Genomic DNA, 22,254 nt, shown 5'->3' on the forward strand with positions numbered 1-22,254 from the left:
AGGCTTACAGACAGAAAAAGTCACAAAAGATGAGGGGAAAGAAGCATTTTCAGGGACTGGGGAAAATAAGGGAGTTAACGTTCAGATGTTTGGGGGCCACCACGCTTCCTTCACACGGGGCCACGTCCTGCCCGCAGTTATAATACACAACTGTCTCCGGGGACCCAGACCCGACACAACGGCGGTGGCGCGACCCAGCGCGTCCTTTCACCTCCCAGGCACGGCAGCGAGGGAGCCGCCAGGGCACAGATCCCCCCGCGCCGCTCACACGCAGGGCCCCTGGGCCGCGCTCCGCCCAGCGATCGCCTCCTTCCCAGCGCACACGCCGGTCGTCACAACACGGGCACCAAAACAGAGCCAAGTCTCCAGGTGGAGCCTGCGCGCGCAAGAAGGACCGTTACTAGACCGGGGGGGGGGGGGGGGGCGACGAAAATGTGGGTCCTCAGGTAACTCAATACCCCGCCCCGCCCCCGCGCGCTGGGGGAGGAGCACCTGCCCCCTCCTCCTCCCCATTGGCTCCCGCAGCCGCTGCCAGTGACCCCGGCACCTTTCGAAAAGCTTGGCCAGGGGCCACGGATCTGTCCCTGTCAATAAAGCGCCGGGGAGGGGGCGGCGAGCGCCCCAGGGGCCGGCCGGGCTCATTCGGGGCACCGGGCCCGATGAGCTGCGGCGCTTCCTCGTCCCATCAGCAAGCGCCGGCTGCCGGGGCCCGAGTCGCCGCCCCTCCTCCGGGCCCGATGCCGAGGCGGCCCCGGCTCTCTCCCGGGACGTGGACAGGCCCCCCACGAGAGCCCGACCCGTCCCACGTCCCCCCCCCCAGCGCGGGGCCGACAGGAGCGCCCCCCACAGCCCGCTCCCTTGCGCTCCCTGGGGGGTGGGGACGGCACCGAGACTCCCGCTGAGCCGGGTGGCGGTTCCCGGGCCGTCCAGCCGCGGCAGCGAGCACGGCAAGATGGCGCCGTGCGAGCCTGGGGTCCCGCGGGGCAGCGCCCCCTCCCCGGGCCGGGGCCGCACCTTGCCGAAGTGCGCGGCCCAGTGGATGGGCGTCCAGCCGTAGAAGGAGTCCTCGACGGCCAGGTCGGAGCGGGGCGAGCCCTGCAGCAGCGCGCACAGGCTGGGCAGGTCCCCGTCGCGGCAGGCGCGGTGCAGGGGGAAGCGCAGGGTCAGCAGCTCCTCGCTGGAGAATCCCGCCTCCGGGCCGACTCCCAGCGACATGGTGACAGGGGGCGACGGAGGCTCGAGGCTGCTGCCGAGTCCCGAACCGACTCCGAGCACAAAGAACCAGGTGGGGCGGGGGCGGGCGCGTGGCTCCTCCCCGAGCGGCGTGGGCGGAGCGGCCAGCGCGCGGGGCGGCGGGGAGGGGAGCGGTTGGACGGGGGCCGCGCGCGCGCGCGCGCTGAGTGTTCCTGCGGCCCCTCCCCCTGTCACCGCCTGCAGGCCGCCAGCCGCTGGTGCCGCGAGCTTGACCGGGAGCTGGAGGGAGCGCGCGCAGCATCGGAGCGTTGGCCCTGTGATGACGACAGTCCGATCCCGCGCGCTCCGGCCACCCCGCCCGGCGCCGCGCAGGGCGTCGAGGGGACTAAGCTGGGGGCGGCAACGAGCAGCCCAGAGAAGCGTCACAGGAGCCGCTCCAGGGCGGGCGTGCAACGGTGCTTCAGACTGATCATGGGCAGCCTCGCCTTAGTGTCAGGCGTTCCTGGGGAGTCGATTTTTGTCACCCAAACCAACTATATCCGTCCATAATGCAACTTTACCTCTAGGCAAGGGGGGGGGGGCGTGCCAAGAGCTACTGAAGTGAACTGTAAATCCTGTATATAATGGAAACCACTTCAAGCCCTAGGGTGCAGGAGCAGCGCTAGTTCCAGCATCTAAAATGCTGCCGGAGACCTTATCACAATTAGCTTTAAGGCTGTTTAATTTGTATCAATTGATGTGATATTGAGAATTTGTGTTTTTGAGTCATAAAGTTCTAACTTTTTGACTCTCAGTATCCACTGCCATCAGTTCCATTGTCGGATCTTCCCCTTTCCCACAGCTGTGAACAGTTACGTTGTTAAATAGAAAAAAGCTTAAAAATAAATGGTTGAAATTATTTAAAAAATTGAATTCTGCCAAGGCTATTTATAGTCCAGCTGGTGTCTGAAGTGGTGAGAAAATGTACACTTGCCATCTCTCCTCCATCCAATTGTACTGCTGCTGCAACTTACATTATGTAGCTACCATAAAATCAATGCTCTCTCACAGCAACCAAACATAATTCTGGATCCTGAGCAAGAACAGAATTTTGCACTTTCAAAAGGAACAGATCCATTTTTCAAAATGGATGATATGGTGGTTGCAGCTCTTCAAAACATCCTGGTTCCAAGATATTGTGAAAAGAAAAAGGACTATTGTACTTACACCACTCATCAGTTTAAAGGACCCTGGGTATAAAAATTGCCTTTGCAAAACTGATGAATTCATGGTTTAATGTATTTTGTGTCATCAAATATTTTCAATTAAATATGAAAAGAGAAGAGCTCTTGCCATTCATGTGGAATGTATAAAACACAAAGATGCTGTGAAAAATCAGAAATGAACTCTTTTTTTAAAAAAAATCAAAGAGGACACACTTCAGGAAAGTCTAGTGACAGCAGAAGAAATACAAGAAATTTACCATGGCGTGACTGATCATTAATTTTAATCAAGATTGGCGCAACACGTGGCTTCCAAAATGTCTATCAGATTCACAAATCGTGCAAAAAAACAAAACACCCACCAACCCAAGTCTTCTGAACCTACAAAAGCACCTAGAGTTCCTAAAAGTGGCACTGAAATTGAAGCAACTTTTAGTTAATGATCTCAAATTAGAACATTTTTCTCCTCAGTCAGAACAGATCCCTCCAATAGGGGAAACAAATGTTTCCTGATTTCTGTTGGTTATTTTTCAAAGATGGAAGGGATTTAAAAATGGCTTACTTGATTTTTACCACGATAATGAGGAGACAAGTAATGCTATTGTTGTAGGTATTTCAAACATAGAAGAAAGTGACCTTATATAAAGTGTGTGGTCTTGTGTAGCTAATAACGTCTCTGACTTTGGAAAAAAACAAGTCCGTTTACCAGAAGCTAAAACAAATGAATGACAGAATGGTTCAGATTGGATGCAAGTGCAATGTAATTCATAACTGTTAAAAATGGCATGAAAGCTAACTTTTTAAAAGGGTTCCACAGCCTATCCTGGCAATTACAGGCTGGTGCATCTAATGTCAGTACCAGTCAAATTGGTAGAAACTATAACAAAGCAACTGAATTATCAGACACAAAGATAAACACAATTTGTTGGGAAAACATGACTTTTGTGAGGGAAAATCGTGCTTTACCAATCTATTAAAATTCTTTGAGTATGTCAACAAGCATATAAATAAGGGTGATACAGTCAATACAGTTACTCCTGGGGGAATTTTGTGCCTAAAAATTTTGTGCACAATATTTTAAAATTCTGCAAAATTCTGCATATTTTATTTGTCAAAATAACACAATATAATCACACCAGTTTCAATTATTTTTGGTCATTTGTTTCAAAATACCTGTCAGCAAGTATGTCTGTAACAATACAAACAACAAAAAAGATTCAGGAAATGTTTGATAAATAGATTCCTTACTAGGCATATTAATACAGAACTCTGAGTAATAATTCATTTAAACTACAATATAGAACTGTATTTCCCACACCCTGCAGAAGCACTGCAAAGGCTTGAGGGAGTCAGGGGTAACAGAGGAGCTGAGGGAGAGGGAAGTAAATTGCTGGGAAGGAGTCTGGGTGTGAACTTGGAGGGTTGTTGGGTATGGGTGGGAAAAGTATGGAACAGGTATTTTAGGGGGGTGGGGAAGGATTGTTAGGGAGCTTCCCCCATGCAGACCCTAGCTGACCCCTAGCCTCTCCCATTCAGTCAGGCACATCTGCCCCTGTCCCCATGTGTCCTGCACCCCCACTCAGACACCCCCCTCCCCATATGGCTCTGTACCTCCTCCCCATCCCCATGTGTCTCTGTGCCCCCACCCAGCCACTCCCCTATGTAGCTCTGCACCCCCTTTGCCATCACCATGTGGCCCTGCACCTCCCTCCCGCCTGTGGCTCTGTGCCTCCACTCCCATTCAGCCCCTTCTCCAGTCTGTCCTCCCCTTTCTGACCCCTCTCCCCCAGCACCCCACCCTGTCGTTCTCCCCATAGCCCCTCTCTCCTGACCTGGCCTTACAGGTGTTGTGAAGAAAGCGGGCTCCTTCCCTGGCTGGCTGGGAGCTGCTGCTTTGTTCTATCTCTACAACGCCCTCTGGTGGACAAAAGGCAGAACTGCAGAAGTTATTTTCTGTTGGGAGCGGCTGCTGTTCTTGCACCATAGCGTCCTCTGGTGAGCAAAAGCTGGAACTGCAGCAACATTTTGGCAGAAGCTTTTTTCCCTACAAAAAATTAAAAATATGCACAGCTCATTAATTATGCACGTGCACAGTATTCTCCCAGGAATAATATAGTGTGCTTTTTTTTCAGAAAGCATTTGACAAGTTCCCTCACCACAGGCTTTTAAGTAAGCAGTTATGGGACAACAGGGAAGGTCCTCTTATGGATCAATAACTTGTTAAAAGGTAGGACAGAAAGAGTAGCAATAAATAGTAAGTTTTCACAGTGGAGTGGAGTCCCCTAAGTATCTGTTCTGGGACATGTGCAGTCTACATATTCATTTGTGATCTGGAAAAGGGAGTTAACAATGAAGTGGAAAAGTTTTCAGATGATACAAAATTATTCAAGATAATTAAGTATAAAGCACACTGTGAAGAGTTACAAAGGAATCTCACAAAAACGGAGTGACTGGACAACAAAATGGCAGATGAAATTCAACATTGATAACTTCCAAGTAATGCATGTTGAAAAAAATAATCCCAACTATACGTATATAATGATGGGTTCTAAATTACCACTCAAGAAAGAGATCTTGGAGTGATTGTGGATAGTTTTCTGAAAATGTCAGGTCAATATACATCAATGGTCCAAAAGGCTAACAATGTTAGGAACTATTATGAAAGGGATAGAAAATAAGACAGAAAATATCATAATGCCAACTATATAAGTTCATAGTGTGCCAATTATGGCTGCCTTATCTCAAAAAGGATATACTGGAATTGGAAAAGGTTCAGAAAAAGGCAACAAAGATGATCAAGGCTATGGAATGGCATCCATAAGAGGACAGACTAAAAAGGATTAGGGCTGTTCTTAGAAAGGAGATGATTGGGGGTATATGATAGAGGTCTATAAAACCTTGACTAGTGTGGGAAACAAGTGTTTTTTACCCTTTCCCACAATACAAAAACCAGAGGACACCTAAATAAATGAATAGGCAGCAGGTTTAATATAAACAAGAGGAACTACTTTTTCAAACAAAATGCACAATTAACCTGTGGAACTCATTGCCATGGGATGTTGTGAAGGCCAAAAGCATAACTGGGTTTAAAAAAGAACCAGATAAGTTCATGGAGGATAGGTCCATCAATGCCTATTAGTCCAGCTGATTAGAGATCAACCCCATGCTCTGGGCAACCCTAAGCCTCAGATTGCCAGACACCAGGAGGGGAAGACTGGGTGGATCTCTACAAAACTGCCCTGCCCTGGATCTCTGGTATTGGCCACTCTGGGAGATAGGATACTAGACTAGATGGACTATTGATCCGACCCAATATGGTAGTTCTTATGCGTATAAGCAACTTCTTCATAATGTGCCAATGAGGTATCTGTCCTTCTGCCTGCAATGGAATGAGTCCTACCACACTGGCCTGCATTAAAGCAGCGTGGATAAAAATACAGGATGTTTTTGAATTTATTTTTTTAAATCAGGTTTTTTTTATTTAAATAGGATTTACTTGTTATTTTAAAAATAAGCCTGTTTATAATGAAATCTGAATTTAATACAAAATTTGTTAAGGCCTAAATTTATTATAGTTTCTTAAAATATTTAAATCAAAAATAAATATGCTGAATCCATGAAAATTCCTGTCCCCAGACTTTGTCTCCTGAACCCCAGCTGGAGATGATTCTCAAAGAAGAGGAAAAAGATAAAAATGAGTAACAGAAGCCCCAAATCACCTCTCTCCCCTCTTCTCTACTCACAGCATCAACACCACTTGAAAGAAAAGGAAGCATCATTGAACTGGGGGTGGGGTCCTGGCTGACAAGAATCCAACTAGACTGCTGTAAGCATGTGGTAAGATAAATCCTTTTGCTTTAAATTCACTTAGTTTGTTAAGTTAGGCATTAGTTTGTGTTTTACCTTTTATTTCTTTGTAACCAATTCTTACTTTTATGCCTCATTACTTGTAATCACTTAAAATCTAAATTTCTGTAGTTAATAACTTGTTTTACCTACACCAGTGTGTGATTGGACTGAAGTGTTTGGGAAACTTCATTTGGGATAACAAGATTTGTGCATATCATTTTCTGTTAATGAAACAACGGACTTTCTATGAGTTTGTATTGTCCATGAGGGTACTGGGCAATACAAGACACACATTTCTGGGGACAAGTCTAGGACTTGGAATTTGATGATGTTGCTCTGTAATATAATTTAGGCATGGCTAACTGTATCACTCTTACGATATAGCTGGGACTAATTTACATGCTGGAGGCTCTGAGTGAACAGGTCAGGAGTGGCTGCTCCCACACTAAAGCAGTGTAAAAGGTTCCCCAGGTTGGAGTACTGAGGGGACACAGCTGTTCAACAGTCCAGATTGTACTCTAGGTAATGTCACAGTAGCAAAAAGATGCACAAATTTAGTGTAAAGGTTCTTTTTAGTTGTAAATCAATATGTCGTAATAGTTATATCAACCAATGAGAATGCACCTTTCTTTGTAAAATAACTGAAATAAAATAGAAATATTGATTAAAATCAATTATTTAAACCAAGGCTTTTAAATCCATATGTTGGTTTAAATAGCTGATTTAAATTGCCTTGATTTAAAATCAATCCACTCTGTATTAAAAGCATATTTATTTCAGAGGGGGAAAATTATGCCAAGATTATTTGGGAAGCATTCAGTGAGGATGATCAGGAATCTCTCTTTGTTAAATTTACTTCCTACATAACCTGATGGGAGTATTTTTGAAGCACTCAAAAAGCTAGAATGCAACAATACCAATTGTATAGAATTAGACTGTCATTCTAAACTAAAGAGAAGGAAAGAGGACCATCAGTGCAGGCTATGTTGTGCAATCTCTATAGAACAGGTGAAAATCTGAGGAGGAAGCAGATAAGGGATTGTCAAGATGCAGTGCATATCGTTAGAAATGGTATGATGGAGACATCTGTTTCCAAACGTGTCAGTCCTCTTACTGGACAATGAAGTGGAATGGTTTGATACTGAGAAGCGGGCTGAAGTTCTTAACCTTGAGATTGATTTTAATAAGCTATATGATGAGTACAGCATTTTACAGCAAATTAGAAAAATAATTTCAAAGGAGCAAAAAGCTGATCAAAGATGCTGGAAGTTTTCAAAAAAATACCACACATTTTTAAACTTGTATCTTTCATGCTTTCAATTCCAGTCTCAAATAAAAATCCTTTTGCAGTATGCAGGTTAGTGACTCAGCTTGGGAGGAAAGAAAGGAACTGATTAAGTGAACGTATTGTGAAAGCAAAGCTAGGTATAGGTACACTGAAGTATGTCTTGTGATGACATTTATGAATGTCAGAAAGTCTCCAGATTTGCTGAAAACAGCAAGAAATTACAGGTTTAAGAAGAAAAAAAAACCAGGAGCAAAGGCATTCAACTACAGGAGAACCAACTTATATAAGTTAAATGAAATAAAATGTGTTTATCTATTAAGTCTAATGAATGCCTTTTGGCTGTATCAGTCATTTGGTGATGGTATACTATTTTCGCAGTTCTGATAAATCTTGAGTTTTGTTTTGGTGTTGTATTTTGATGATTTCCAGATGGTATTTAAGCTCCTGAAGGTGTTCCTGGATTTATTGATTTTTTTTTTTCCAGATGTCCTGGCTTGTTCCACCATTCTGGCTGATGGTGCTGCCCAAGTATGTGAATGTTTCTACATTGGTGAGAACATAATCCTCTATCCGTACTGGTGATGGTGAGGCAATATTAAAGGTTATGATATCTGTCTTATTGTGGTTGAGTCGAGTTATTTTTTCTTGTATATGGTGTTGGGTATGTGATAGGAGAGCTACATCATCTGCGAAGTCCAGGTCTTCAAGGGATGAGAAGAGTGTCCATTTAATGCCTCTTGGCATGTCTTATGTTGTATGCCGCATTACCCAGTTGATCTTTTGGCCTAGAACAATCTCAAACCAAGATCTATGGACACAGTGCAGCCAAGAGGATCTGAGCACCATCATTGCCAGGAGGCATGAATCATAGAATCATAGAATATCAGGGTTGGAAGGGACCCCAGAAGGTCATCTAGTCCAACCCCCTGCTCGAAGCAGGATCAATTCCCAGTTAAATCATCCCAGCCAGGGCTTTGTCAAGCCTGACCTTAAAAACCTCTAAGGACGGAGATTCTACCACCTCCCTAGGTAACGCATTCCAGTGTTTCACCACCCTCATAGTGAAAAAGTTTTTCCTAATATCCAATCTAAACCTCCCCCACTGGAGATGGATTGGTCATGTGCTTAGGATGGAAACTGAGGGTATGTCTACACTATGAAATTAGGTCGAATTTATAGAAGTCGTTTTTTTTGAAATCGGTTTTATATATTCGAGTGTGTGTGTCCCCACAGAAAATGCTCTAAGTGCATTAAGTGCATTAACTCGGCGGAGCGCTTCCACAGTACCGAGGCAAGCGTCGACTTCCGGAGCATTGCACTGTGGGTAGCTATCCCACAGTTCCCGCAGTCTCCGCTGCCCATTGGAATTCTGGGTTGATATCCCAATGCCTGATGGGGCTAAAACATTGTCGCGGGTGGTTCTGGGTACATATCGTCAGGACCCCGTTCCCACCCTCCCTCCCCCCGTGAAAGCAAGGGCAGACAATCATTTCGCGCCTTTTTTCCTGAGTTACCTGTGCAGACGCCATACCACGGCAAGCATGGAGCCCGCTCAGGTAACCGTCACCCTATGTCTCCTGGGTGCTGGCAGACGCGGTACGGCTTTGCTGCACAGTAGCAGCAACCCATTGCCTTCTGGCAGCAGACGGTGCAATACGACTGGTAGTCGTCCTCGTCGTGTCCGAGGTGCTCCTGGCCACGTCGGCTGGGAGCGCCTGGGCAGACATGGGCGCAGGGACTAAATTTGGAGTGACTTGACCAGGTCATTCTCTTTAGTCCTGCAGTCCTATTGAACCGTCTTATGGTGAGCGGGCAGGCGATACGGACTGCTAGCAGTCGTACTGTACCATCTTCTGCCAGGCAGGCAAGAGATGAAGATCGCTAGCAGTCGTACTGTACCATCTTCTGCCAAGCAGCCATGAGATGTGGATGGCATGCAGTCCTTCTGCACCGTCTGCTGCCAGCCAAAGATGTAAAGGATACATGGAGTGGGTCAGAACAAGAAATAGACCAGATTTGTTTTGTACTCATTTTCCTCCTCCCCTGTCTAGATCACACTGCAGTCAGTCACAGAGAAGGCGCAGCGAGGTTAATCTAGCCATGTATCAATCAGAGGCCAGGCTAACCTCCTTGTTCCAATAACAACGATAACTTTGGTGCACCATTTCTTATTGGAACCCTCCGTGCAGTCCTGCCTGAAATACTCCTTGATGTACAGGCACACCCTTTGTTGATTTTAGCTCCCTGAAGCCAACCCTGTAAGCCGTGTCGTCAGTCGCCCCTCCCTCCGTCAGAGCAACGGCAGACAATCGTTCCGCGCCTTTTTTCTGTGCGGACGCCATACCAAGGCAAGCATGGAGGCCGCTGAGCTCATTTTGGCAATTAGGAGCACATCAACCACCACACGCATTATCCAGCAGTATATGCAGCACCAGAACATGGCAACGCGATACCGGGCGAGGAGGCGACGTCAGCGCGGTCCCGTGAGTGATCAGGACATGGACACAGATTTCTCTGAAAGCATGGGCCCTGCCAATGCATGCATCATGGTGCTAATGGGGCAGGTTCATGCTGTGGAACGCCGATTCTGGGCTCGGGAAACAAGCACAGACTGGTGGGACCGCATAGTGTTGCAGGTCTGGGACGATTCCCAGTGGCTGCGAAACTTTCGCATGCGTAAGGGCACTTTCATGGAACTTTGTGACTTGCTTTCCCCTGCCCTAAAGCGCATGAATACCAGGATGAGAGCAGCCCTCACAGTTGAGAAGCGAGTGGCGATAGCCCTGTGGAAGCTTGCAACGCCAGACAGCTACCGGTCAGTTGGGAATCAATTTGGAGTGGGCAAATCTACTGTGGGGGCTGCTGTGATGCAAGTAGCTCACGCAATCAAAGATCTGCTGATATCAAGGGTAGTGACCCTGGGAAATGTGCAGGTCATAGTGGATGGCTTTGCTGCAATGGGATTCCCTAACTGTGGTGGGGCTATAGACGGAACCCATATCCCTATCTTGGCACCGGAGCACCAAGCCGCCGAGTACATAAACCGCAAGGGGTACTTTTCGATAGTGCTGCAAGCTCTGGTGGATCACAAGGGACGTTTCACCAACATCAACGTGGGATGGCCGGGAAAGGTGCATGACGCTCGCATCTTCAGGAACTCTGGTCTGTTTCAAAAGCTGCAGGAAGGGACTTTATTCCCAGACCAGAAAATAACTGTTGGGGATGTTGAAATGCCTATATGTATCCTTGGGGACCCAGCCTACCCCTTAATGCCATGGCTCATGAAGCCGTACACAGGCAGCCTGGACAGTGGTCAAGAGCTGTTCAACTACAGGCTGAGCAAGTGCAGAATGGTGGTAGAATGTGCATTTGGATGTTTAAAGGCGCGCTGGCGCAGTTTACTGACTCGCTTAGACCTCAGCGAAACCAATATTCCCACTGTTATTACTGCTTGCTGTGTGCTCCACAATATCTGTGAGAGTAAGGGGGAGACGTTTATGGCGGGGTGGGAGGCTGAGGCAAATCGCCTAGCTGCTGGTTACGCGCAGCCAGACACCAGGGCGGTTAGAAGAGCACAGGAGGGCACGGTACGCATCAGAGAAGCTTTGAAAACCAGTTTCATGACTGGCCAGGCTATGGTGTGAAAGTTCTGTTTGTTTCTCCTTGATGAAACGCCCCGCCCCTTGGTTCACTCTACTTCCCTGTAAGCTAACCACCCTCCCCTCCTCCCTTTAATCACCGCTTGCAGAGGCAATAAAGTCATTGCTGCTTCACAGTCATGCATTCGTTATTCATTCATCACACAAATAGGGAGATGACTACCAAGGTATCCCAGGAGGGGTGGTGGAGGAGGGAAGGAAAATGCCACACAGCACTTTAAGCACAGCACTTTAAAAGTTTACAACTTTAAAATTTATTGAATGACAGCCTTCTTTTTTTTGGGCAATCCTCTGTGGTGGAGTGGCTGGTTGGCCGGAGGCCCCCCCACCGCGTTCTTGGGCGTCTGTGCTCCAGCTGCCTTTGCTGCAGCTCAACCATACACTGGAGCATACTGGTTTATCCTCCAGCAGCCTCAGCATTGAATCCTGCCTCCTCTCATCACGCTGCCGCCACATTTGAGCTTCAGCCCTGTCTTCAGCCCGCCACTTACTCTCTTCAGCCCGCCACTTACTCTCTTCAGCCCGCCACCTCTCCTCCCGGTCATTTTGTGCTTTCCTGCACTCTGACATTATTTGCCTCCACGCATTCGTCTGTGCTCTGTCAGTGTGGGAGGACAGCATGAGCTCGGAGAACATTTCATCGCGAGTGCGTTTTTTTTTCTTTCTAAGCTTCACTAGCCTCTGGGAAGGAGAAGATCCTGTGATCATTGAAACACATGCAGCTGGTGGAGAAAAAAAAAGGGACAGCGGTATTTAAAAAGACACATTTTATAAAACAGTCGCCACACTCTTTCAGGGTAAACCTTGCTGTTAACATTACATACATAGCACATGTGCTTTCGTTACAAGGTCGCATTTTGCCTCCTCCCACCGCGTGACTACCCCCTCAACCTTCCCCCCTCCCTGTGGCTAACAGCGGCGAACATTTCTGTTTAGCCACAGGCAAACAGCGCAGCAGGAATGGGCTATACTGAGTGTCCCTGAAGAAAAGCACTCTATTTCAACCAGGTGACCATGAATTATATCTCACTCTCCTGAGGATAACACAGAGAGATAAAGAACGGATTTTGGTTGAATGCCAGCAAACATACACTGCAATGCTTTGTTCTACAGTGATTCCCGAGTATGTGTTACTGGCCTGGAGTGATAAAGTGTCCTACCATGAAGGACGAAATAAGGCTGCCCTCCCCAGAAACCTTTTGCAAAGGCTTTAGGACTACATCTAGGAGAACCGCAAATGCCAGGGCAAAGTAATCCTTTCACATGCTTGCTTTTAAACCATGTATAGCATTTTAAAAGGTACACTCACCAGAGGTCCCTTCTCCGCCTGCTGAGTCCAGGAGGCAGCCTTGGGTGGGTTCGGGGGGTACTGGCTCCAGGTCTAGGGTGAGAAACAGTTCCTGGCTGTCGGGAAAACCGGTTTCTCCGCTTGCTTGCTGTGAGCTATCTACAACCTCCTCCTCATCATCATCTTCTTCGTCCCCAAAACCTGCTTCTGTATTGCCTCCATCTCCATTGAAGGAGTCAAACAACACGGCTGGGGTAGTGGTGGCTGAACCCCCTAAAATGGCATGCAGCTCATCATAGAAGCGGCATGTTTGGGGCTCTGACCCAGAGCGGCTGTTCGCCTCTCTGGTTTTCTGGTAGGCTTGCCTCAGCTCCTTCAGTTTCACGCGGCACTGCTTCGGGTCCCTGTTATGGCCTCTGTCCTTCATGCCCTGGGAGATTTTCACAAAGGTTTTGGCATTTCGAAAACTGGAACGGAGTTCTGATAGCACGGATTCCTCTCCCCAAACAGCGATCAGATCCCGTACCTCCCGTTCGGTCCATGCTGGAGCTCTTTTGCGATTCTGGGACTCCATCATGGTCACCTGTGCTGATGAGCTCTGCATGGTCACCTGCAGCTTGCCACGCTGGCCAAACAGGAAATGAGATTCAAAAGTTCGCGGTTCTTTTCCTGTCTACCTGGCCAGTGCATCTGAGTTGAGAGTGCTGTCCAGAGCGGTCAGAATGGAGCACTCTGGGATAGCTCCCGGAGGCCAATACCATCGAATTGTGTCCACAGTACCCCAAATTCGAGCTGGGAACGTCGATTTAAGCGCTAATCCACTTGTCAGGGGTGGAGTAAGGAAATCGATTTTAAGAGCCCTTTAAGTCGAAATAAAGGGCTTCACTGTGTGGACGGGTGCAGGTTTAAATCGATTTAACGTTGCTAAATTCGACCTAAAGTCCTAGTGTAGACCAGGGCTGATTCCATCACCAGAGTAGCAATAAGATGGACACCTGAAGGCAAGTGAAAACAACATGGTGAAGAGCTATGGAAGCCGAGCTGAAAAACCTGGGGCACCGCTGGGGAACCACTGAAAGACTTGTCAGAAACAGACAGGAGTGGAGGAGCTTCGTCATTGCCCTAAATGGCAGAGGCATAATAGGAACATGATGATGATACTGTTTTCCTTTGGTTATTTTTAAATAAAATTAAACACACACAAAACATTTAAACAAGCATTAAAAATGAAGTAGCCTATACCCTATCACACTTTTAAAAATAAGATTCACAATACAACTGGTAATTTTCCATATTGTTTATTCATGTCACGAGCATGAACTTTGCATGCACATGAAAAATCTGACACACATGCTGATCCTTATTTTCCGCTGGGGACAAACTGCTTACTCCACAATAAATGAGTTTCAACATAGCCCAGGCCTTAGCTATTATGTTATGTAATGAAACTTTTTGGAATATGTCTGTGATGGGTTGCCCCCCCTTCCGGGGTGCCACCTGATGTACTGGGGTACCACTGAGCCCACCTGTTCCACGAGCCTGGACTCACTCGCCAGGCCCTCAAGCCTCCTCTAGCACACACACAGATAGGGACACACCCAGCTGCAGAAAGACACTTAAATCAGTTGTGCAGGGGAAGGCTTTCAGCTAAGGAATTGCTCAGCACTCAAGGGGATGGGGAAGAGAAGGGGATATGGGAATGGGCGGGGGTACGGGGAAAGCAGGATCGCAGCATGGGGCGTTCCCTAGGCGGTGGCAGCCCCAGCAGGGAGGCAACTGTAGCACACTGAGAAACAACACTAGCTATTTTATGTATTGCCATAGTCTCCCATAAGGAACATTGTACTGGCCACCATACAGAGTCTGAGACAATACCTGCCCTGAGGAGTTAATAAACTAATGAGGCACCTGGGTTTTAGCCTAAATTGTCAGGCCTTGACCACAGTATAAAAAGGAGACCTATAATTTTCCACTAATGCAACTGCACTGTGCTTGCCTACACTGGCAGCAAGGGGACCTGTAATTCTCTATAGGTGCAGCTCCACCTGTGGGAGTTTAGTTGTAGACAGAACTGGGTGGTGGGTGTGACGGGTTTCCCTCGGGGTGCCATCTGGAACTGGGGTACCACTGAGCCCCCTGATTTACCAGCCTGGGCTCCCTCTCACACTGCACTGCCGTGATAAGCTGCAAATTCCTCCAGCCTGCACTTTCACTAGCATTCATACAGGTAGGGACACACCCAGCTTCAGTTGCATGAAGGGCAGACTCTCTAACCACCAGTTTCCCCGCCTGGGATCCCAGAGTAGTACAGTCCTGCCCTGGTCAAATCTGGCCAGCATATGGGTTTAATACTTGGTCCGTCTCTCCCTCAATGTGAAGAAAACAATGCATTCTCTTCTGCTAATGGGGTACTATACCTTCATGCTTAGAGGAACACAAACACAGCAATATTCTCTTCCTACTGCCCCAGAGGAGAGATGCTAACTTTTAGCAAATATTCTTTCTTTTCCCAGAGGAAAATGCTGTAATGCACAGTACCTTAATAATAATTCCCACTTAGGGACCCCCCCCCAGTCTAGACAAAGTGTGCTGCTTGCACTTTCACATTTTGAGCAGTGGTACTTCAGGTCCTCCTCAGGGGAGAATGGTTGCTATTAAAAAGCAAAAAATGTTAACATTTAACTTTCTTAAAAATTATACTAATTAATACTACATTGAATCTAGGATTGTAGGATAGGATTCTCAAAAGTGCCTAAGTGATTTGAAAGTCAATAGAGCAATCTTCTAGATTATTTTGAAAGTCACAAATAGAAAATTTAGAGTTACAGTTCCCATAATCTAAGAACATATGAACGGCCATACTGGGTCAGACCAAAGGTCCATCAAGCCTAGTATCCTGTCCTCTGACAGTGGCCAATGGCAGGTGTCCCAAAGGGAATGAACAGACAGGTTATCAAGTGATCCATGCCTGGTCACCCAATCCCAGCTTTTGGCAAACAGAAGCTAGGGACATCATTCCTGCTCATCCTGGCTAATCTCCATTGATGAACCCATCTTCCATGAATCTATCTAGCTCCCTTTTGAACCCTGTTATCATATTGGCCTTCACAACACCCTCTGGCAAGGAGTTCTAGAGGTTGACAGTGCATTGCGTGAAAAAATACTTTCTTGTGTTTGTTTTAAACCTGCTACCTATTAATTTCATTTGGTGGACCCTTGTTCTTGTATTATGAAAAGGAGTAAGTATTATAAGAAGGAGTAAATACAAACCTATTCATTCTTGTCAACAACACAGTTCGGCACAGGCAGCAAGCAATGGACTCAGAGGAGACAGGAAGATGGTGTTTAAACCATCTCCTAAAAGAATACAAAAGCAAATTTGACAAACTAAAGAAATTCATTAAGCCCTGGTCCTGCAGACAATTATGGAAGTGAATAATTTTATTCCAACTGAAATGAGTTGGATTATTCCTCTGCATAAATGTCTGCAGGACTGGGGTCTGGACCTGGAATCGGAATAGTAGCTGTATTCTTCCCTTGTCACGCATTATCACCACTAGTAAAAAGACGGCTGGCTAAATCCTACACTTGACACCAGTGTAACCCCACTGCTGAAAATGGATTTACACTGATGTAAGTCACTGGAACCTAGTGAACAATTCTGTTGATACCCAATAAAATACAAATAATACACAACATTTATGTGAAAAAGGACTAGAATCCAGACCACTGTCTTAGATTCATTGATTCCACAGAAACTTTTAGAAACTTTTGTGATTGATGTTTGTTGCTTTATACACAAGGGGCAGTCACCTTTAAGACTAGAACCATATCTTAATGTCACTCAGATAAATTAGTGATGAACTGCATTTAGCTTCAGCCAAAAGATCTAACAACTGCTTTAGATTTTTAAACCTTGGCAAAAAGACTAGATCTCTATTAATATCCTTTAATACTATTTTTAGGTTGAGGAGTGTTTTAGATAATTGCAGCTTTTATTAACCTACAAAGGATGTGTTGACAAAACAATTTTCTTTTGACTAGTAGCTGCCTGAAATAGCAGATCTAAACATTGCTGGTGTTCTGTAATTTGTTTATACAAGTATAAATATTTTAGTAATTACATACCAAGAGGACCAGAATTTTCTTTGTCTTTCTGGGGTTAGCAGCCTAAAGTTTCTTAATATAGAAGCAACTATTTTCAAAAGTACTGGCAGAGCCAAGCATCTTATTTTTAGATTTCCTTCCAGCATCAAAGAGTGTGAACTACCTTGTGGATCTGATAAGAGATCCTGATTTCTCAGACAATGTATGACTCTTATCTCTAAACAAATCAGGAATAGGGCTGGTCAAACAATTTCCCATCAAAACTGTTTTTCAGTGAAAAATTGGGTTGTCAACCAAACAACATTTTTCGTGAAAACCACCTGATTTCCACAGAAAAATTCAACTTTTCAAAAAGATAAACACTCAAAATCTGAAAAATGTCAGCCAAAACCTGCAGAATTTCAATTCTGAAATGATGCCATGGTGCGTTATAGAATTTTAGCTGGGGCACTTCATGCCTCCATTCTGTATTGGCTAGGTTTCCCAGCTGGACTGCATCTGAAGTCCATTACACTGATGCTCATGATAGTAATACTGCAAGGCACTAACGTTCATCATATAATTGTTGCCCCCCCTTATGGGGTCTCTGGAGTGCTGAGCTACATAAACATTTGTCCTGAACAGTCTTTGGTGGCATTCTCTGTGCATCATTAGTCAGACAAGCATTAAACCAACTCACTATAGCCTCCACACTGCTCCCTAAGATCCCACAACACACCCTGCTTCAGCGGCCAATTGCCATGGAACCTTCCTCTCATGTTGACCTATGTACCTCCTGAGCAGAAGGAAATTAGCAGCAGCATATTTACCCTTAGACCAGGGGTTCCCAAACTTGGTTCACGGCTTGTTCAGGGTAAGCCCCTGGCAAGCTGCGAGACTTTGTTTACCTGAGCATCCGCAGGTATGCCGCTCTGGCTGCTGTTCGCTGTTCCCAGCCAATGGGAGCTGCTCCCAGCCAATGGGAGCTGCCTCTTCCTGCAGCTACCATTGGCTGGGAGCAGCGAACCACGGCCACTGGGATCTGGGAGTGGCCGTACCTGCAGACGCTCAGGTAAACAAAGCATCTCGCGACCCGCCAGGGGCTTACCCTGAACAAGCTGCAAACCAAGTTTGGGAACCCCTGCCTTAGACTATCCATCATACTGCCCTCTGCTGACCTATTAGTGCTCATCCAATTCCTCACAAGAGATACCCCCTCTCATGCTAGATCAGAGTTTCTCAGTGACCAGTCTGTGGTCACTGAGAAACTCTGATGTACTCAATGCTTTTTTTGCCTCTGTCTTCACTAACAAGGTCAGCTCCCAGACTGCTGCACTGGGCATCACAACATGGGGAATAGATGGCCAGCCCTCTGTGGAGAAAGAGGTGGTTAGGGACTATTTAGAAAAGCTGGATGTACACAAGTCCATGGGGCCGGACGAGTTGCATCCGAGAGTGCTAAAGGAATTGGCGGCTGTGATTGCAGAGCCATTGGCCATTATCTTTGAAAACTCGTGGCGAACAGGGGAAGTCCCGGATGACTGCAAAAAGGCTAATGTAGTGCCAATCTTTAAAAAAGGGAAGAAGGAGGATCCTGGGAACTACAGGCCAGTTAGCCTCACTTCAGTCCCCGGAAAAATCATGGAGCAGGTCCTCAAAGAATCAATCCTGAAGCACTTACATGAGAGGAAAGTGATCAGGAACAGTCAGCATGGATTCACCAAGAGAAGGTCATGCCTGACTAATCTAATCGCCTTCTATGATGAGATTACTGGTTCTGTGGACGAAGGGAAAGCAGTGGATGTATTGTTTCTTGACTTTAGCAAAGCTTTTGACACGGTCTCCCACAGTATTTTTGTCAGCAAGTTAAAGAAATGTGGGCTGGATGAATGCACTATAAGGTGGGTAGAAAGTTGGCTAGATTGTCGGGCTCAACGGGTAGTGATCAATGGCTCCATGTCTAGTTGGCAGCCGGTGTCAAGTGGAGTGCCCCAGGGGTCGGTCCTGGGGCCGGTTTTGTTCAATATCGTCATAAATGATCTGGAGGATGGTGTGGATTGCACTCTCAGCAAATTTGCGGATGATACTAAACTGGGAGGAGTGGTAGATACGCTGGAGGGCAGGGATAGGATACAGAGGGACCTAGACAAATTGGAGGATTGGGCCAAAAGAAATCTGATGAGGTTCAATAAGGATAAGTGCAGGGTCCTGCACTTAGGACAGAAGAACCCAATGCACAGCTACAGACTAGGGACCGAATGGCTAGGCAGCAGCTCTGCGGAAAAGGACCTAGGGGTGACAGTGGACGAGAAGCTGGATATGAGTCAGCAGTGTGCCCTTGTTGCCAAGAAGGCCAATGGCATTTTGGGATGTATAAGTAGGGGCATAGCGAGCAGATGAAGGGACGTGATCGTCCCCCTCTATTTGACATTGGTGAGGCCTCATCTGGAGTACTGTGTCCAGTTTTAGGCCCCACACTACAAGAAGGATGTGGATAAATTGGAAAGAGTCCAGCGAAGGGCAACAAAAACGATTAGGGGTCTGGAACACATGACTTATGAGGAGAGGCTGAGGGAACTGGGATTGTTTAGTCTGCAGAAGAGAAGAATGAGGGGGGATTTGATAGCTGCTTTCAACTACCTGAGAGGTGGTTCCAGAGAGGACGGTTCTAGACTATTCTCAGTGGTAGAAGAGGACAGGACAAGGAGTAATGGTCTCAAGTTGCAGTGGGGGAGGTTTAGGTTGGATATTAGGAAAAACTTTTTCACTAGGAGGGTGGTGAAACACTGGAATGCGTTGCCTAAGGAGGTGGTGGAATCTCCTTCCTTAGAAGTTTTTAAGGTCAGGCTTGACAAAGCCCTGGCTGGGATGATTTAATTGGGGATTGGTCCTGCTTTTGAGCAGGGGGTTGGACTAGATGACCTCCTGAGGTCCCTTCCAACCCTGATATTCTATGATTCTATGACTGTTGCTGGTCCCTGAGATCTCCCTGACACAGTTCAGAAAGGCAGCAAGCTGGTCCCCGGGTATCAAAAAGGTCGAGAAACACTGTGCTAGATAATTTAATACTAAAAGATACATCCTTTTGGAGATATGTGAGGTTGACTTGGATTAGCTTTGCCAGATCTGTGTTACTGTATCCCTCAAATTCCCAAAGATAAAGCTCAGGTACAAACCAGAATAAAACAAAACACAACCCTGAAAACTGACCATAGTAAATAAGCTGAGAAAGTCACATCCTCACACACATTCTCCACCTCAAAATTCCTCTTTGCATGGAAATAATCTTAGTGATAAGGGAAAACAGAAATAAATTGATATATAGAACTATTGCTTAATGGAGATGTTTTCAAATTCTCCCTGAGACATCAGTGGCTGGAAAGGTTCCAACACCAAGAAGTAGGGTGACCAGATATCCCAATTTTATAGGGACAGTCCTGATATTCAGCGCTTTGTCTTATATAGGTTCCTATTACCTCCCATCCCCTGTCCTGACTTCACATTTGCTATCTGATCACCTTACCAAGAAGGTTATTTCTGGATTACAACTTCCCTGAATCTGATTAGATACTGAAAGTAACTGAGGGGAGATGACAGGTTTCAGAGTAACAGCCGTGTTAGTCTGTATTTGCAAAAAGAAAAGGAGTACTTGTGGCACCTTAGAGACTAACAAATTTATTTGAGCATAAGCTTTCGTGAGCTACAGCTCACTTCATCAGATGCATACTGTGGAAAGTACAGAAGATCTTTTTATACACACAAACCATGAAAAAAACCCTGGATTTGTGCTGGAAGTGGCCCAACTTGATTATCATACACATCGTAAGGAGAGTGATCACTTTAGATAAGCTATTACCAGCAGGAGAATGGGGTGGGGGGAGAGAAAACCTTTTGTAGTGGTAAACACCCATTTTTTCATGGTTTGTGTGTATAAAAAGATCTTCTGTACTTTCCACAGTTTGCATCCGATGAAGTGAGCTGTAGCTCACGAAAGCTTATGCTCAAATAAATTGGTTAGTCTTTAAAGTGCCACAAGTACTCCTTTTCTTTTTGAGGGGAGATGGTGTTTTCCAGGGTACTGGTTCAGCATAAGCAGCAGCTTCAACTGACAATATGTGCTTAACATATCACACGGATTGCTCAAGAATGGAGAAAACAGATTTAGATTAATTTTAAAAAAGCCAAAACACTGATTCTTATTGTGCTGTCAAAATATTGTATTGATCTTGGCAAATAAACAAAGTCATAAGAGGCCTTCAGAAAGTGAAGAATATTATTAAAATATAGTCCTGCCTTAGCCTGGAAACTGTAAGGGGAGAACTGTCATTATTGGTGTCTTGTACATTATTGGGCTCATCACTGACAAGTAATCAAATAAAACCTTTTCAGTACTGTTTACATTTATAGCTATAATAATGTGCAGCAAATATTAGAAGCAATTTTGGTCATAATAAGAATGAGGCTAAACTAAAACCTCATGTCCACTTGGACTTTAGGTTTTTAAGAATAGGGTAGAGAAACATATGCCAGTGATGGTCTATGTATATTTGGTCCTGTCTCAGTGTGGGGCACTGGACTAGGTGACCTCTCAAGCCGTACATTTCTATGATTCTACTAAAGTGTCTTTTATCTCTTCAGTGGAACATAGAAATTGCCATACTTGTTCAGGCAAGTGGTCCATCTAATTTCAGTATCCTCTGTATGTATGGTACATACATGTCCCTCATTACTGTAGTAGCTGAGCACCTCACAATCTTTAATGTATTTATCTTCTCAATACCCTTGTGAGGTAGGGAAGTGCTATTATCCCCATTTTACAAATAGGGACCTGCGGCCCAGAGGAATTTGAACACCTAACTCCCATTGAAATCAGGGAGTTAGATGCCTAAATACTTTTGAGGATCTGGGCCAGAGAGACTAACACCCGGAGTCTCGCTGATATTTAAGCATCTAATTTCCATTGAAATCAATGGGAGTTAGGGGCTTAAATACCTTTGAGGATTTGGGCCTAAATAACTTGCCCAAGGGCATGCAGGAAATCTATGGCAGAGCAAGGAAATGAACTTAGGACTTCTAAGAAGTAGGCTAGTATTCTAGCCTCTGACCATTCTTCCTTTTTTTTAGCTTAGACAGTAGCCCATACCAAGTACTTGCAGGTGGACAATTATGGACTAACCTCTCCAGAGGAAGGTTCATTCTAACTACCACCAGTTAATGGTTAGCCTATGACCTGGAGCAAGAAGATTTATATTCCTTCTTTTTATTCTTACAGTTTTTCTGTCTGATGTAACTGGATGTTCTCATTATCCAGAACAATGGCATCAAAATAAATTGAAATCCTTTTTTAATCCTGCTTTGCTTATAGTCTTAATGATGTGGCAATGAATTCCATTGGCTAATTATGCACTATGTAGAAAAGTATTTTATTTTAACTGTGTTGCCTTTTTGTATTATGCAAAAGGGTGAACAGGAATTCCTGATTTACCTTTTCTGTACCATTTGTTGTTTTGTGTATCTGTATATAGTCCGTTTTAATAGTCTCCTTTCTTGTCTGAACAGTCCCATTCTTTTCACACAGAAGTCTTTCCATTCCATAGTTCAGAGGTCTTGGAAATGGATCCACATTCTGTGGTCAGGCTTATTTCTATATTATATATTTGGTTTCCCAGACAAATAACCACATATAGT

At 45.6% G+C, this 22,254-nt stretch overlaps 1 protein-coding gene and 1 long non-coding RNA gene across 2 annotated transcripts in view; one reads left to right on the forward strand and one right to left on the reverse strand.

Annotated features, from left to right (window-relative positions):
- Positions 1-1,282, reverse strand: part of ANKRD10 (ankyrin repeat domain 10) — a 51,460-nt gene extending 50,178 nt beyond the window's left edge. The window contains exon 1 of the mRNA XM_084626983.1: positions 1,015-1,282. Within this exon, the coding sequence (XP_084483109.1) occupies positions 1,015-1,215 (201 nt within the window). The 5' untranslated portion in view covers positions 1,216-1,282. The remainder of the gene's footprint in view (positions 1-1,014) is intronic.
- LOC311519914 lies at positions 1,146-8,149 on the forward strand. The gene is made up of 3 exons (XR_014711417.1): positions 1,146-1,285; positions 6,142-6,233; positions 8,018-8,149. It is a non-coding gene; the product is annotated as an uncharacterized lncRNA (long non-coding RNA).
- The last annotated feature ends 14,105 nt before the right edge of the window (positions 8,150-22,254 follow it).

The sequence above is a fragment of the Lepidochelys olivacea genome (genome assembly GCF_965140295.1).
Source record: "Lepidochelys olivacea isolate rLepOli2 genome assembly, chromosome: 1".
Classification (NCBI taxonomy): domain Eukaryota; kingdom Metazoa; phylum Chordata; order Testudines; family Cheloniidae; genus Lepidochelys; species Lepidochelys olivacea.